Source organism: Odocoileus virginianus, chromosome 6 (assembly GCF_023699985.2).
Source record: "Odocoileus virginianus isolate 20LAN1187 ecotype Illinois chromosome 6, Ovbor_1.2, whole genome shotgun sequence".
Classification (NCBI taxonomy): Eukaryota; Metazoa; Chordata; class Mammalia; order Artiodactyla; family Cervidae; genus Odocoileus; species Odocoileus virginianus.
In genome coordinates this window covers 17,116,185-17,135,048 of record NC_069679.1, presented here as the reverse complement: position 1 = coordinate 17,135,048, position 18,864 = coordinate 17,116,185, and the positions used below count along the sequence as shown (strand labels likewise).

General features: G+C 36.0%; 2 protein-coding genes across 2 annotated transcripts; one reads left to right on the top strand and one right to left on the bottom strand.

Moving 5' to 3' along the window:
* Positions 1–329: 329 nt before the first annotated feature.
* Positions 330–1,268, bottom strand: LOC110133414 (olfactory receptor 11G2-like). The gene has a single exon (XM_020887305.2). It carries the CDS (start codon positions 1,266–1,268, stop codon positions 330–332), a length of 939 nt encoding a protein of 312 aa, XP_020742964.2.
* A 13,112-nt stretch (positions 1,269–14,380) lies between these two features.
* Positions 14,381–15,325, top strand: LOC110133390 (olfactory receptor 11H6-like). The gene has a single exon (XM_020887269.2). It carries the CDS (start codon positions 14,381–14,383, stop codon positions 15,323–15,325), a length of 945 nt encoding a protein of 314 aa, XP_020742928.2.
* Positions 15,326–18,864: the final 3,539 nt, after the last annotated feature.

The following is an 18,864-nucleotide window of genomic DNA, read 5'->3' as shown; positions in this document are numbered from 1 at the left end:
GTGATGTGAAGAGTTGACTCATTGGAAAAGACCCTGATGCTGGGAGGTATTGCGGGCAGGAGGAGAAGGGGACGACAGAGGATGAGATGGCTGGATGGCATCACCGACTCGATGGACGTGAGTTTGAGCAAACTCTGGGAGTTTGTGATGGACAGGGAGGCCTGGTGTGCTGTGATTCATTGGGTCTCAAAGAGTGGGACACGACTGAGCAACTGAACTGAACTGAACTGAACATTTATTACTTTTAAGTATAATTTTCCTTGATTCTTTGCAACAGTCCTCAAAAGGAAATTTAGCTCACCAAAGTGTCTCCCATTCAGGAGTTATTTCTAAAGTTTACACATAATTTTCTTCAGAGCAACCTTCATCTCCTTATTCCTGAGGCTGTAGATCAGAGGATTTAAAAGTGGAGTTGCAATTGAGTACAACATGGTCAGGAACTTTTGCCGCCCTGGCTGACTGGCTACCCCTGGGCTTACATACATCACTGTCACTGAGCCATAAAATAAAAACACAACTATCAGGTGGGAGGAACAGGTGGAAAAGGCTTTTCTCCTACTTGAACCTTTGGGAACCTGAACCACAGCTCGAAGTACCAGAGTGTAGGACACAAGAATGTAGAACAAAGTGATGAATGTTATCACAGCACTGAAAGTGCTACAAGTCAGAGCTGTCTTGGGGACAGGGACACATGATATGGCCAGCATTGCCCCAAGATCACAGAGGTAGTGATCAATGACATTTGAACTACAAAATGGAACTTGGGAGATAAGAGCAGCAGGTGTAACTAACCATAAGAATCCACCCACCCAGGAAGCAGACACAAGGGTTCCACAGACTTTCCTGGTCATTATGGTTGGGTAGTGCAATGGACGGCAGATGGCAACATATCTGTCAAATGCCATGAGGGCCAGGAAGAAGAGTTCTGTGGCACAAAGAGAGAGGAAGATGTAGAACTGTAGGATACAGCCATGATAGGAGATGGTCTTGGTCTTGGATAGGAAGTTGAACAACATGCTGGGCACATTGGAATTGATGTAGCAGATCTCCAGGAATGAGAAGTTGGCCAATAAAATATACATGGGAGTGTGGAGTTGCTGGTCCCACCACACAGCACAGATAATAGCACTGTTGCCCAACAAGGTCAAGATGTAGATGATGGAGAATAAAACAAAAAGGAGAATCTCTATTTCTTGGCTACACAGGAAACCCAGCAGGATGAATTCATGAAAGGAAGCAGTGACACTCTTGTTATGCAAAACATGCATTTTCTTCTAAACTATAATGTGCACAGACATAATCAGAAGTGCATATTAAGCGTTTATTTTATTCAGTTTTTCTTGCCTCAATTTCTCATTGGAAGTAAGTGGCACTATAAGTAAAGGATAAACTGGAATATCAGTATTTATTCAATATGAAGAATTTTTTTCAAAATAGCATTGACATAAGAATAACATCATTGATGATATTACTTTAAATATTATTTCACTTTAAATAGTTCTTCTAGAACATTTTCTTCCAATTTTAGCCTGTAAGAAAAGTAGAGATAGAAATGAATCATTAAACACCTTAACTAGCCACCTTTGTTTAACTCAAGTAGCACTAATAAACTTCAGAAATGTAGTCACACCATTAAACTGGACTTGAATTATCTCATTGACTACTCTATCATTTTGATCATCATCACAAGGTCCATGAGCTCTCCTCCCTATTTAACTACATAACTATAGACTCTTGGTAGATCACGATAATAATGCATACCTCTAAATAAATACACTAATTTATTTATGCCTCCATTTTTTAAAAATTTATATTCCCAGTTGATTCTGATGTGAAAAATACACCTTTCTTTAAGAATTACTGCTATATTATATGGATATGGACTTCCACAATAGCTCAGTTGGTAAAGAATCTGCCTGTAATGCAGGAGACCCCGGTTCAATTCCTGGGTCAGGAAAATACTCTGGAGAAGGTTTAGGCTATCCACTAAAGCTAGTGTTCTCCAGTACTCTGCCCTGGAAAATTCCATGGACTACAGTCCATGGGGTCACAAAGAGTTGTACACGACTGAGCAACTTTCACTTTCACTTATATGGGTATAATAGCCAGAGAAGTTTGAACCTAGAGGTTTTCCAGAAGCTATGAATTGACAACAAAGAAAGCAAAGTATGGAGGTTACACTACTGAGTCAGAGGCTCTGCTGTGCTTAATCACTCAGTTATGTCCAACTCTTTACAACCCCATGGACTGCAGCCTGACAGGCTCCTCTGCCCTTAGGGATTCTCCAGGCAAGAACACTGGAGTGGTTTGCCACGCCCTCCTTCATTGGATCTTCCCAACCCAGGGATTGAACCCAGGTCTCCTGCACTGCAGACAGTTTACCGACTGAGCCACCAGGGAAGCACAAGGATATAAAATGAAAGCGAGCTCGTAAACAGCTGGAGGCTAATTCAGCAATTCTCAGTCTAAATTAAGGAATATAGCATGTGCTTTCAAATATTTAAATTGTTTTGATTTAATTCCAATTATCCTCTTCGTTCACATTTGCTATACCCTTTCAGTCCCATTTGCAAAATTTGCTAGTTTGCTATTTTTAAAAATTGTATCATATACTTTAGATTTTAGTTAGAATAGATTTTCAATCCATTTATTTTTCAAACCTTATTAATTTATATTGAAGTGAAGTGAACTGAAGTCGCTCAGTCATGTCTGACTCTTTGCGACCCCATGGACAGTAGCCTACCAGGATCCTCATCAATTTTCATTTTAAATATGTAGGGTTTAGTTTGAAAAATAAATAAATAAAGGAAGGTCTCGACATTTTAATGCTTCCAAAATGCAAAGTCAAAGTGACTGTTTAAGAATGAATGTAAGTTTTATCACAATTTAATTTTTAAAAAAAGAATAAAGAGTCAGGCTGATTCATGTCAATGTATGACAAAAACCACTACAATATTGTAGAGTAATTAGCCTCCAACTAATAAAAAATTAAAACAAATAAAATATAAAAAAATAAATAAACTGACAGATAACTCAACAAGCACATTTTTATACATTTTTGAGTACAGTTGTCAAAATATATATACACACATTGGGGAAACACTGTGTATATCAATATTTTGAGTTTTAATATGACAAATGGACTTGTTTAATGTTTGCACATAGGTAGTTAAGATGAGGAATCACTGTTTTCTTCATTTAATACTGCAGGAGGCAAACAATCAATTGTAAAAGCAATTATCCAAATTAATCCCCTTGCATAGTTTCTATAACAATGTATAAAATGCTTGTACTTTGTTCCTATCATATTTATCTTGAATATATTTACTGTAATGTGATTTTCTTTCTTGTTTCTAATAAAAATAGATTTTGCATTAAAAAAAAAAAAGAATAAAGAGTCAGAATTCAAGAGGGCTATAATGAAGCCCTGGATCTTTTAAAAACAGTACTTATAACCTGGGACAAGTGACTCTCTCTTTCTGTCTCTCTGCTTCAATTTCTGCATCTGCAAAATCAGAGTAACATCTAGGTTGCTTCCATGTCCTATTGTTAATAGTGCTGCAATGAACACTGGGGTACATGTGTCTTTTTCAATTGTGGTTTCCTCAGAGTATATGCTCAGTTGTGGGATTGTTGGGTCTTATGGTGGTTTTATTCCTTGTTGTTTAAAGAATCTCCATACTGTTCTACATGTATCAATTTACATTCCCATTAACAATGCAAAAGAGTTCCCTTTTCTCCACACTCTCCAGGATTTATTGTTTGTAGATTTTTTGATGATGGCCAATCTGACTGCTGTGAGGTGATACCTCATTGTAGTTTTCATGTGCATTTCTCTAATAATAAGTGATGTTGAACATCTTTTCACATGTTTATTATCATCTGTATATCTTCTTTGGAGAAATGTCTGCTTAGGTCTTCTGCTCACTTTTTGATTGGGTTGTTTTTCTGGTATTGAACTGCATGAGCTGCTTTGTATTTTAGAGATTAATCCTATATACACAATGGACTATTACTCAGCCATAAACTGCATTTGAGTCAATTCTAATGAAGTGGATGAACCTAGACCCTATTATACAGAGTGAAGTAAATCATAAAGCAAATATTGTATATTAATGGATGTATATGGGATTAGAAAGACGGTACTGATGAACCTATTTTCAGGGCAGCAATGGAGACACAGATATAGAGATCAGACTTGTGAACATGATGGGTGAAGGAGATAGTAGGACAAATTGAGAGAGTAGCACTGAAACATGTATATTACCATATGTAAAATAGATAGCCAGTGGGAATTTGTATGACACACGGAGCTCAAACCTGGTGCTCTGTGACAACCTAGAGGGGGTGGGATGGTATGGGAGGTGGGAGGAAAATTCAGGAGGCAGGGGACATATGTCCCCTATGGCTGATTCATGTTGATATATGGCAGAAATTAGCACAATATTGAAAAGCAATTATCCTCCAATTAAAAATAAATAAATTTTTAAAAATCAGAGTAACAATATCTACCATGGAAATTAATGAAACATTAAATGTAGCACATTCTTAAAGCACATAGCCTAGAATAAAGTAAATGTTTAGTGTGAGTTCCACTTATTGCCCTAGTTACCATAAGCAAAACACGAGCCAATTGATCTGATTCTTCCTTTAAAAGTATCTGTTTGTGGGGAATACATGTAAATCCATGGCTAATTCATGTCAATGTATGACAAAAACCACTACAATTTTGTAAGGTAATTAGCCTCCAACTAATAAAAATAAATGAAAAAAAAAGTATCTGTTTGAACCTAAAATATAGCTTTCATACACATTCTTATCTATTGAATATTGAGTATTTTATCTTGATCTTATCATATCTTATCTCATCTCTTGAGATTGAGTATTCAATCTCATGAATGATATGAGTTCAATGCACTTCTGTGGTGTTAACTTATAATGGAAAAAATGTCTTAAAATCGCATCATGCATAACTCAAAATGAATCTCTCAATAAAAATATACTCAAATTCCCAAATAGCCCATGAAACTTGATCACTGAAATAATCACTTTAATAATTCCTTACCTTTTGAATTAAACCCCTTTTGATAATTATCTATACAATCCTCCTATTTCTCTGATCCACAACATATTGGTCATTATTTTTTTAGTACCTTTCACATAGCAGTTCAGCTACAGATTTCTTAAATAGACATTTATGGGTTTCTTGAAAAAAAAAAAAAAACACTATGAGGAAAATTTTCATTTTAGTAAAAGTTTACAAGTCCAGGCACAGCTTTATCCTCTACTGCCTTGCATATGTTAAAGCTAGGAGAGTAGAACTGGAGTTGTATCCTTTTAGTCTGGATTGATAAAGCCTTTTTTCACCCAGAGAGTAGCTTTAAGTAATTCAGGTTTTAAAAATATTTGATAGTTTCCCATGTCATAGAGAAGTAAATGGGAGAGACAAGACTTGAACCCTGGTTTGCATAATTCCAAAGTCCATAATCAATCTAACCAAAATTGACTGCTAGCTAAAGAAGTAGAGTATTCAGGAGGTCTCTTCCCTCCTCTGCCTGCTATAGGATACTTCCTTCATTCCCTCTTGTCTTCCCTCCCTTTCCCAATCTAGAATGAATAAGATCTAGTAACATGGACCACCCTCCTCTCCTCCAACCCCAACCTTTTCATCTTTTTCAGCATTCACTTGAATAAGCACTTTTAATAAGGGTGACAATAGACAGGACATGGCAGTACAATAATACAATACTGATCACTGAGGTGATTGTGGCCCGGATATGATTACAAGTAAAAACAGCAAGGTGATTTGGAAAGGGTGGGAAGCACTTGGAATGATGGAATAAATTTGGAGGGGATCTATGATATAGAAAGTACTCATGTGGAAACTCAACTACCAGGAGAAGAATTGTACAATCAGGGGAGATATTAAATTATGAGACCTTTCAAGGATGGCTGAGTTATTCATAATGCAAATGACTAAAACTGGTTTAGGAATTTTTAAGACAATAAAACCTGAAGTCTGAGACATTTGAAAATTTTTTCCATAATGGATTTCCCTGTATGTTAGGATTATTTCAGAGTAATGCTCATTTTCATGGTAATTTTATCAAAGAAAAAACCCTAGGGCCTTGCCCCATCTGGCCACCTTGCACAGATAAAATACCATGCACTGAAATTCTCAATTAACTCACCCCCTCAAGACATCTATTCATTCATTTAATACATAAATAATATTGGTCTATTGTGTAGAAGACAGAATAAAAGGAGGGAATCATTCACACTCACTCTGATGAGGTATATCCAACCCCCACTAGAATTCAAGGGTCCTGTCTGCAGAAGAAAGCATACATTTCTAGCATTCAATCACTTCTGGCTCTGACAGGATTATTATTTAAGGAAAATACATCTCATTTGTCTCCCCTCCCCTTAATGTGTTTGCTTTCTCCTGAGGACCTACACAAAAGAAACACTGGGAGATGTCCTGATTGCCCTCTAGGGTACACAATTTTTTTTTTTAATGAGTCTTGAAAAGGAAGCAATTTGGATGCACAATCTCTGACTTCCTGAAAGTATATTCTTGTGACATCTCAGACTTGTTGAGGAATATCCTGATCCTAAAAATCTTTACTTTATCCATAGTAAAGTTTTTCTGAGAACAACTGCTCTAGATGAGAATGGATACGTTTGGTCAGACCAATTTCCCTGTGAGCATCACAAACTTAAAAGTAATTTGCTTTTTAACTGTTATCACAACAGATGAAAGATTGTTGCTGGATCACACAAAGACACCAGGGTTCTTGGCCTCCGGAGGAGAAGAATTCAGTCCAGGGCCAGAGACGAGGCTTGATCGCTCAGAGCTTTTGTGTAATAAAGTTTTATTAAAGTATAAAGGAACTAGAGAAAGCTTCTGACATAGGCATCAGAAGGGGGTAGAAAGAGTACCCGCTTGCTAGTGTTAGCAATGGAGTTATATACTCTCCAATGAATCCAAAGAATGTCTGGAGGTTGTAAAGACCTCACCAGACCTACTCCCATAATTTACATTTTAAGATAACAGGATTAGCCAGAAGGTTTAATCCAGAGACTGTCCTCGGGTAGGATACATTATTGTTATATAATCCTAAGGAATGTAGAGGGAGAAAAAAAATTGTCCTTAATTCCTCCTTGAGAATTCCAGACCCCTGTCTCCCTGGGGACCCCTAGACTTCTTATCAACCTGCCTAGGAACTGACTCTCTCACAGATAAATTATAAATACATGAACAATGGAAAGGGGTCACATATTCCATAACCAGCACCTCTTCTTCTTTCTTCTTTTTTCTGATCTTTTGGTGACTGGCATCTGGTTGTTGATTTTTAGGGTAAAAAAAATCATGGTACCACAGCTGTTCAATTATATTTGGCTTCATAATAAAGACTGATGTGTCAATACAAGATAATGATGAAAGAATTTGAAGAAGGCACAAGTAAATGGAAAAATACTCCATGGGTCCATGTTCATGGATCAGAAGAAGTAATATTGTTAAAATGTTCATACTCACCAAAGCAATCTATTCAACCAAGACATGTGTGCTCAGTCATGTCTGACTCTTTGCAATCCCACGGACCATAGGTTCCTCTGTCCATGGGATCATCCAGACAAGAATGCTGGAATGGGTTGCCATTTCCTTCTCCAGGGGATCTTCCTGACACAGAGATCAAACCTGCACCTTCTCCTTCCTCTGCTTTGGCAGGTAGATTCTTTATCACTGAGCCACTTGGGAGACCAGTTTGCAGACGCAATGAAATCTCTCAAAATTCCAATGGTACTTTTCACAGAAATAGAAAAATCAATCCTAAAACTTGTATGGAACTACAGAAGACACCAAAGCAATCTTAAGAAGGAAGAACACATCTACGGTGAAACAGATCACCAGCCCAGGTTGGATGCATGAGACAAGTGCTCAGGCCTGGTGCACTGGGAAGACCCAGAGGGATGGGGTGGAAAGGGAGGTGGGAGGGGGGACCGGGATGGGGAATACATGTAAATCCATGGCTAATTCATTTCAATGTATGACAAAAACCACTGCAATGTTGTAAAGTAATTAGCCTCCAACAAATAAAAATAAATGGAAGAAAAGAAAAAAAAAAAAAAAAGGAAGAACACAGCTAGAGGCATCAAACTTCCTGATTTGAAACTATATTGCAAAGCTATAGTAATCAAAAGAGTATAATATTGGCATTAAAAACAAACACATAGACCAATGGAAGAGCATGGGGAGTCCAGAAATAAATCCATACATATACAATTAACTAATATTTGACAAGGGAGTCAAGAATACTCTGTGGAAAAAAGGCAATCTCTTCAATAAAAATCTTGAGAAAATTGGATAGTCACATATAAAAGAATGTAACTACACCCCTATCCAACACTACTCACAAAGATTAACTAAAAATGGATTGATGATCTAAACAAAAGTCCTGAAACCATAAAACCCCTGCTGCTGCTAAGTCACTTCAGTCATGTCTGACTCTGTGCGACCCCATCCCGGTATTCTCCAGGCAAGAACACTGGAGTGGGTTGCCATTTCCTTCTCCAATGTATAAAAGTGAAAAGTGAAAGTGAAGTCGCTCACCCCTAGAAGAAAACAAAAGCTTCTTGACATGGATCTTGGCAATGACTTTTCAGCTATGACACCTAAAGTATAAGCAACAAAATCAAGGATAAACATGAGGCATGGTATTAAACTTAAAAGTTTCTGCACAACAAAAGAAGCAATCAATAAAATGAAAAGACAACCTATGGAGAAAAAAATATTTTTTTCCCATATATCTGATAGTGAGTGAAGAGAGTGAAAATCACTCAGTCGTGTCCAACTCCGTGCGACCCCATGGACTATACAGCATGGAATTCTCCAGGCCAGAATACTGAAGTGGGGAGCCTTTCCCTTCTCCAGTGGATCTTGCTGACCCAGGAATTGAACTGGGGTCTCCATAAGGGGTTAATATCCAAAATGTATGAAGAACTCATGAACTCAAGAGTAAAAAACAAATAATCCAATTAAAAACTGGACAAAGAACCTGAATAGGCATTTTCCCAAAGATTTATGAATGGCCAACAGGTACATGAAAAGATACTCAAAATCACTAATCATGGAGAAATATAAATCAAAACTACAATGAGATATCACCTCACACCTGTTAGAACGGCTAGCATCAAAAAATACAAGAGATAACAATTTTTTATCAAGGATATAGAAAAAGGGACCTTTGTCCACTCTTGGTAAGATTGTAAATTGGTATAGCCATTATTGAAAACAGTATGGAGGTTACTCAAAAAGTTAAAAATAGAACCACCATTTAATCTAGCAAGTCTACTTCTCAGAATATATCAGAATATATCTCAGAATATATCTACTTCTCAGAATATATATTTTTGATGTTGTAATTTTCTTTCAAGTAGTCTACTCTAGGGAAATGTTCTAAAATTAAACAAAAATTTAAGCCCAGTGATTTTTATTGCATTATTTAAGATCAGAAAATTTTAAATAGCCTAAAAACCCAAGGGAAATGATGTCAAAACAACACTCACTATTATGCAGCTTTAATAGTATTTAAGAGAGTTTTAGTTACATGGAAAAATGCAGACTATAAATGTAAGCAGAATACTAAGTGGTATATGCTATATGACTTCATATGTATAAATTTTTACAACAAAAAAGACCAGAGGGAATATGCCAAGTTTTTACTTGAATAATGTGTGCTTGAAAAAATTGTGAGTAATTTTTTAGCTCACTTAATTTTTCTGACACTTCCAAATTTTTGTTTAAACACAAGTTACCTTGATAATCAGCATTTTTAAAAATTGCAACAGTGATACCCAGCACACAGGGTGTTGTAAGGATTAAATAAAATGAGTTAAATATAAGAATTTGTCACAGTATCTAACATAAGATATCAATAGCAATTGTTTTCTATCTTTGAAGGGTAAAGATGGAAAGTAAATAGTTTACTATTTAAGAACTCAGGCTTCACTCTCAAAGAGAACTGAATTCAGATATTGTTATTCCCAGTTATTAAATGTTACAAATTATTTAATTAATGTAAGCTTCAATAGCTTCCCCATAAGTAAAAATAATAGTATATCTAACATATCAGATTGGTAGGGGATTAAATGAAATTGCTCATAAATTTACTCATTTTACTGCCTGATATGTAACAAGTTTTCAATAAATACTAACTGCTATATTTGTATGCCAAAGTACAAGGGTAGCTACAGGCATGGATAGGCTTTTGAACCCATGTAATGAATTAAAAAATAAGTTTAAAAAAATAATTGTCCCTTTAATCAGAGAAAGAAGCTCAAAATTATATGGCAAATGCATAGCATCAACTGATAGAGTGGAATCATTGGTCCATTATGAGAAAAGGAGTATCAGATGTTTGAAATAACCTTAACAAAAGATGAGTCCCTGGGGTAATGACCACCCTGCTGAGGGAATCTCAGCAAAGAGTCCCTTTAGGGAAACTGGCTTTGGCCCAGCAACAGTTTCACTGGGGACAAGTGGAGAATTCAAGCTTTCATGCTTATTACTACTGGATGGGGAGCAGGGGAATCACATCTTTTCAACTTCCAAATAACAGAAAAATATTACCCCAAATGCTCTGGAAATGAAAGCCCAAGGGAGAGAACTCTGAGATCCAAGGGACATGAAGAGCAGAGGAAAGGCTTATCTGCAGACACTGTTTCCTATTCGAGTAAGTGCCTGAATCAACTCCTTCAACAAAGGGCATATGCCCTTATTTCATGAACACAGGACAGAGAAAAATATGTGTTATATTTTGACGGTGGAAATGTGAGTTCGAGAAAGTATCTTTCTACCTGTCTAGTTGAAAGAAAAACCATTACATGCAAATTTTATCAACTGTAAAGGTGAAAGAAAAGAAAAATAAGTATATTGCCTTTATTTAATCCTGTCTAATGCAATTCATGGGGTCGCAAAGAGTCGGACACAACTGAGTGACTGAACTGAACTGAACTGAATATCATCATGATTTTTTTGAATTTTATTCTAAACTACAATACTATCCTTAAAATTTACTGAAGAAAATTAAAACCCAAAATGGAAAATGGTATCATTTTCCTGTTTTTTTTCTTTCTCAAGGAAGAAAAGTATTAATTGATTGAGAATAAGGTATGCTTCCTTCCAATGGGAAAGGACTAATAACACGAATTCTCTCCAGAAGCTAATGGCTATCATTTCTCATGATGTTGCATTTTATTTTTTTAAACTTAACTTCTAATCCATGTCCTAGGTTTATGAAATGGCATTGGCCACTTACAAGTAAAATATAGCCTTTAGGATGCCCCGCTGGGAATCTTCCCTTTCTCCTCAACCCTGGCACAGAGACTTACTTCATTGACTTTAAACCCAAGTAGCAAGTGAATGAGAAATTATATCCTGCATGGTAAGTCACATATGACATAAATAATGGGCTTCCTAGCAACTTTAAATATTCCAGAAATAGAAAAGGTCACAAAAATTGGTTAGGGAAAGTGGAAGATCCAGAAAAGTGCCTTCAAGAATAATATTTTTTAATGTTTATCTTTTCAGCTTATAAAAGTAATATATGTCATTTATAGAAATTTTAAGAAACATAGACATGTATAAAGAAGAAAAGTATGCAACCTATCATCTGATCTTGAAAAACTTAACACTGTTAATTTTTTTTTCCAGGAATTTTTATATTTCTCAGTATTATTTACTTTTAAGAACTACATAAACTCTTGTTACACAAAGAACTCTATAAAGTATGGAGGACTTTATAAACTTTTACTACTCAAAGAATTAACATTACCTTATTACTTATTAGAAATTTAGAATCCCAAACCCCATCCACTCTTTCTGAGTCAGAATCTGTATTTTTACATGATTCCTAAAAATTCTTATGCACTGTATGAATTTTTTCTACACCTCTAATTCTTACTTAATGGGCATAAGTGCTTTAAAAGCTCTGACTATTTCTAAATTGCCAGCCAGAAAAAAAAATGTACAAGTTAATATACCCTCCAACAGTTTTTCCAAGTGTCATTTCATTGCACCTTTATCAATTCTGGTATCATGATTTTTCATTTTTGTAATTTGAAAAATCAAAATTATGTATTTCATATTTAAGTTAGTGACCTTTATCTGGAAATGTGGAGTTATAGATTTAAATACCACAATTTACACTGAAACTTATATTGACTTAAAATGCATCTTACTTTTACTGAAAACAGTATTTCACCATGAAGGAATATAAATGTATGTTCCAAAACACCCCTTGCTTAGTATACAAGAATGCAGTAGACACTCAGCAAACTTTTATTGAATGTTTTAAATTCTTTAGTTTAGTGATTAGCTTATAAAGCTAAAATTTAGGAGATAAGCCTGAGAAGATTGTAACTAGCATATAAATATTCAGTTTATGGTAACAAAGTGGCAGTTGATAGAAAATGAACTAAGGTTCATAATGGATAGCAGTCAAAACATTAATGCTATTATTTTAAAATGTTTTAATAAAAATGTTAAGAAATATTTTCCTTTATTATCCACATACTGAAACTATATAAGACAGTATTGTAGACAGTTCTTAAATTTTCCAGCAACAAAAATCTCAAGTCATCTTGTCATCTTAGAAGTAATCTAAGAAAAAAAGAAATGAAGAGAGAGAAAGAAACAGACAGAGAGACAGAGAAACAAGTGAAATAAAGTGATTAAAAACAAGGAATGTTTGTCTCTGAGAAATTTAGTGAACTTTTCACTGGGCTAAAACCTAAACAAGAAGTCTTTCCATACCAGCTGATAGCATTGTGGTCTCCTTGCTTGCAAGTTTATGGAAGAAAAAACTAGGCTATCTTCTGCCCTCTGGAGAGAAAACAGCAAGGACAATCAATCTAAATTAGAATACGGACACTCTATGGATTGATCTCTTTTCAAAAAAAAAGAAGAAGAATGTATAAAAGAGAATTGACAAGAAAATAAAGTAAAATAGCACTTAATAATTTTAAATAAACATATTTTTAGACCTAAGCAAATTATATCCCTGGGTACAGAAAGAATTTACAGATGTGATTTCAAAATCACTATTGGTATCTCTGAAGAATCCTAAAGAAAGGAAGAAAATGTTTTAAAAATGAAATTGAACAAGGGCATCAGTTTTAAAAGGTACTTTTAAAATTTTCAATAAGCCGTTTGTTCATTAATGTATGCCAGAAAGTTTTTCAGATACAAAGTCATTTTCACCATTTTTGTGCTGTCTATCTATTTTTAGCTTATCCATCTATCACCAATTGTTGAGAATAATGTGTTAACCTAGAAAAAGTTTTAAGTTCTCTAAAAAAGCCATTTTTAATGTTCTACATATTCTAACCAAACACATAGGTGAAAATCATGAGAAATTTTATCAAATTCACAGGGAATAAAAAGACAAATAGAAGTTAATATTTGAAAGTCTTAAGATCTCATTCAATGAGGTGAAATTCAGTAATTAACCTCCCTCACTTCAAAAACTCAATGACACAACCACTAAATGGGGCCACTCTTGTTTTAAGTTCTGTGAATAAAACTCTAAGGACTTTAGTATAATGAAAATTCAATAAAAGTCAAAAGTATAAAGTTACTGCCCAAAAAAGGCAAAGAATTTAAGCCTGCATGAGTTCCTAGAGCAAGAGATTATACCACTGTGCTCTGTGCCAGCCACACAATATAGGCGTAAAGCCTCATGTTCTCTGCTTTAAGGCACTTAGTTGATATTACTCTTTTGTTCAGTAAATCTGTCATTTTTAGTTTTTTACAATTAAATTGCCCATGTCAAAGTTTATATATTAATTTAGCATTAGCCAGACACCCATCTGGAGAAGAAAATGGCGACCCACTCCAGTGTTCTTGCCTGGAGAATCCCATGAACAGGGGAGCCAGGTGGGCTGCAGTCCATGGAGTCGCAAGGAGTCAGACACGACTGAAGCAACTTAGCATGCATGCAGACACCGTTCTGTACTGTCTGGACCAATGTTCTCCAAAGTTCAGTGCACCAGGCAACCCAATGAAAGATGCAGAAAGTAAATATCTGAAATTCTATTTTTATTTTAATTCTAATAAAACTTTTTTTAAAAAAATCTTTACTGATATTTACTATATTTATTGACAGTGGTTTGTTGATAGTTTGAAAGCGAATAGTCATATATAGAAGAGTATACTCAACAACTGTATTGTTGGACTGCCCAATCAAAAATAGAGACTATTGGTCTAGTCCCCTCCTTTATGCTCAGGAAAATTTTCTCATCTCTTGGGGAGGAACCAGGAGACATAATTCTCTTTGTAAATGTAATTTCTGCTCCAATCCTCACAGAATGGACAGAAATGATGATGTCAAAGGCCAGAAATATTTCCCACGTTGTGAGTGAGTTTATCCTCCTGGGCTTCCCTTGCCGCTGGGAAATAGAGATCTTCCTCTTTTCCATATTCTTTATAACTTACATCCTGACCCTCCTTGGAAATATGGCCATCGTGTGTGCAGTGCGCTGGGACCGCCGGCTCCACACCCCAATGTACATTCTGCTGGCCAACTTCTCCTTCCTGGAGATCTGCTATGTCAACTCTGATGTGCCCAATATGCTGGCCAACTTCTTCTCCCAAACCAAAACCATCTCCTTTGCTCGGTGTCTCCTCCAGTTGTACTTCTTTTTCTCACTGGGCACAACAGAATGCTTATTTCTCTCCATCATGGCCTATGACCGTTTCCTGGCAATTTGCCGCCCTCTGCACTACCCCACCATCATGACAACTAAGTTCTGTAGCAGCTTGGTCATCTTTTGCTGGATGTATGGTTTCCTCTGGTTTCTGATCCCAGTGATACTCGTTACTCGGCTACCATTTTGTGGCCCAAATGTGATTGATGACTTTCTGTGTGACCTGGGCCCTCTGTTGGCCCTGGCTTCAGCATGTGTCCCAGCCCCAGGGACTGTTCTCATATGTGGTACCATGAGCTCCCTCCTTATCTTTGCCACCTTTTTCTACATTTCTGGATCCTACACCCTGGTGCTGAGGGTTGTAATGCAGGTGCCCTCAGTGGCTGGCCGGAAGAAGGCCTTCTCCACCTGCTCCTCACATCTGGCTGTTGTGTTCCTATTCTATAGTTCTGTCATGATGACATATGTGAGTCCAGGGTCAGGACAAGCAGAGGGCATGCAGAAGTTCACAACTTTGTTCTACTCAGTTTTGACCCCCTTTTTCAACCCCATGATCTACAGCCTCCGGAATAAAGAAATGAAAGATGCTTTGAAGAAAGTTGTAGGAGGTTCCTAAAACTGAGACTATGCAAATTAAAGTTGGAAAATCATTGATCTCTGAAAAGGCTCACAACAAACAACCACACGTAACACTTTCTATTGACATCTACCTCCAACCGAGCAGTGGTTCTCAACTAACTGACTCTGAAATGGGGATGTTAGGACCAAGGCACAGGTATTTTGAAAAGTGCCCCCAGGATACTGTAATATACAGAGAGGGTTAAGAACCCTCAAATTTAGGAATTTCTAAACTCTTTAATGGGCTTCCCAGGTGGCTCAGGGGTAAAGAATTCACCTGCCAATGCAGGAGACATAGGTTCAGCCTTTGGGTTCAGAAGATCCCCTAGAGAAGGAAATGGCAACCCACTCCATTTTTGCCCAGAAAACCCCATGGACAGAGGAGCATGGCTACAGTCCGTGGAGTCACAAGAGTTGGGCATGACTTAGTGTCTTAATAACAACAATAGCGAAATTCTGTGATAACAGAGAGTGAGACCACACACATACACACCCCTTTTCTTTTCAAAAGCCACTTTAGTGCAAATCAATCAAACTGAATCACTCTCTTATAGGTGGCTGTCCAGTTTTACCAGCACCATTTGTTGAACAGCCAGTTTTTTTATCCACTGTATATTCTTGCCTCCTTTATCATAGGTTAATTGACCAAGGTGTGTGGATTTATTTCTGGGCCTTTATTCTGTTTCATTAATCTATGTATCCATTCTTGTGCCAATAATATACTGTTTTGGTTACTGTAGCTTTGTGGTATATACTGAAGCCTGGGAGGGCTATACTTTTAATAAGACATGCTATAACCCAAATATAATAATCATCACTTTGCAAAAAAAAGTTTACATCCAAGATAGGTCAATCTCTTTTGAATGATTTGTACATGCTTTTTTGAAGAGATTATGCATAGAAAAGGGGCTTCCCTCATAGCTTAGTCAGTAAAGAATCTGCCTGCAATGCAGGAGACCCAGCTTGATTCCTGGGCCAGGAAGATCCCCTGGAGAAGGAAACAGGAACCCACTCCAGTATTCTTGCCTAGAGAATTCCATGGACAGAGGAGTCTGGAAGACTACAGTCCATGGTGTCACAAGAGTCAGACATGACTTAATGACTAAACCAACAACAAAATAAATGCATAAAAAAAATATGAAAAACTATTCTGCCATTGTACTGGCATCTGGAGTGACCCAAGTTAGCAATATTTCTTTCCTGTCCTCAGAGTACCATTTTTTCCCCCCATTTGTTTATTTTTGCTTTTATTTCTTCTGCCTTAAGAAATTGATCCAGGAAAATACTGCTATAACTTACATCAGCATTCTGCCTATGTTCTCTTCCTTGAATTTTATGGTTTCCATTCTAACTTTTAGATTTTAAACCATTTTTAGTGTATTTTTGCATATTGTATGAGAGAATGTTCTAATCTCCCTCTTTTATAGGTGGCTGTCCAGTTTTCCCAGCACCACTTGTTAAACAGCCAATCCATTGCATATTCTTGCTTCCTTTGTCATAAGCTAATTGACAGTTGGTGTGCAGGTTTATTTTTGGGCTTTCTAGTCTGTTCTGTTAATCTATGTGTCTAATTTTATGCTGCCAATAATATGCCATTTTGATTACTGTAGCTTTGTAGTATAGACTGAAGGCTGGGAGGGTTATACCTCCAGATTTGTTCTTTTCTCTCAAGATTGCTTCAGCAATTCAGGGTCTTTTGAGGCACCATATGAATTTTATAACTATTTGTTTTACTTCTGTGAAAAATGTCATGGGTATTTTGATAGGAACTGCATTAAATCTGTAGATTGCTTTGGGTAGTATGGCCATTTTAACAGTATCAATTCTTCCAATCCAAGAGCATGGGATATCTTTCCATTTATTTGTAGTATCTTTAGTTTCCTTCACTAATGTTTTATAGTTTTCAGAGTATAGGCCTTTTATCTCCTTGAATAAATATATTCCTAGTGTTTCGGGGGAGTGTTGATGCAATTTTAAATGGGATTGTTTTGTACTTTCTATTCCTGATAGTTCATTTTTAGTGTATAGAAATTCAATAGATTTCTGTGTATTATATCCTGCAATCTTACTGAAATCATTTATCAGCTGTAAGTTTTTGGGTAGAGTCTCTAGGGTTCTATATGGAGTATCATGTCATCTGCAAATAGTTATATTTTTATATCTTCCTTTCCAATTTGGATGTTTTATTTCTTTTCTTTTTTTAATTAATTATTTATTTTTAACTAGAGGCTAATTACTTTACAACATTGTTTTATTTCTTTTCCTTATCTTTTTACTGTAGCCAGGACTTCCAATATTATTAAACAGAAGTGATGAAAGTGGGCATTCTTATCTTTTCCTGAATTTAGCAGGAAGGCTCAGCTTTTCACCACCAGCTATTATGTTAGCTGTGGGTTTTTCATAAATGGCCTTTACTATGTTGAGATATATAGCCACTTTGATGAGAGTTTTTATCATGAATGGAGGCTGAAATTTGTGAAATGTTTTTATGCATCTTTTGAGAGGATCATGTGATTTTTATCCTTCCTTTTGTTAATGTGTTTTATCACATTGATTGATTTGCATATGTTGAACCATCTCTGTAACCCTTTGTAAATAAACCCAAACTGACCATGGTGCATGATCCCTTTTACGCATTGTTGCATTTGGTTTAATACTCTGATTAACGACATTGAGTGGCTGATTGGAACAAAGCAAGACTGCTCAATATGCTGCTTATAAGAGACTCAGTTCAGGGCCAAGATACACACAGAGTGAAAGGGAAGGAATAAGAAAAAACATTTCATGAAAATAGAAAAGAAGAGAAGGCAAGAGTAACACTACTTTTATCAGACAAAACAAACTTTAAAAGGAAGTCTATAACAAAAGACAAAGAAAGGCATTATACACCACTTGCAGCAACACAGATAGAGCTAGAAATTATCATATTAAGTGAAGAATCAGAAAGAGAAAGACAAATACTATATGATACCACTTATATGTGGAATCTAATAGGCATAAATGAACTCATAGGCAAAAATGAACTTAACAAAACAGAAACAGACTCACAGACATAGAGAATAGACTTGTATTTGTCAAGGAGGAAAGAAGTGAGGGAAGGAAGAACTTGGAATTAACAAATATAAACTATTATATATAGAATGGGTAAAAAATAAGGTCTTACTGTATGGCACAGAGAACTATCTTCAATATAAACCAAAATGGATAAACCATAATGGAAAAGAACATTTAAAATTCCTGTTTGTGTATAACTGAGTCACTTTGCTGTACAGCAGAGATCAGCACAACATAAGTCACCTACACTTCAATCTTTAAAAGTCAAATTTTAAAAAAAATGTTAAAAACAAAAGTATAATGATAAAAGGATCAATACAAGAAGATATTACACTTGCTAACATATACATACCCAGTACAATAGCACCTACATATATAAAGCAAATACTAACAGACATAAAAAAAACAATAGAAAATAATGCAATAACAGTAATAGGGGACTTTAACACCCCACTGACATCAATAGACAGATATTCCAGATAG

Coding starts and splice junctions, on each gene's coding strand:
- LOC110133414 (XM_020887305.2), bottom strand. CDS start 1,268: ATGCATGTTTTGCATAACAAGAGTGTCACTGCTTCCTTTCATGAATTC.
- LOC110133390 (XM_020887269.2), top strand. CDS start 14,381: ATGATGATGTCAAAGGCCAGAAATATTTCCCACGTTGTGAGTGAGTTT.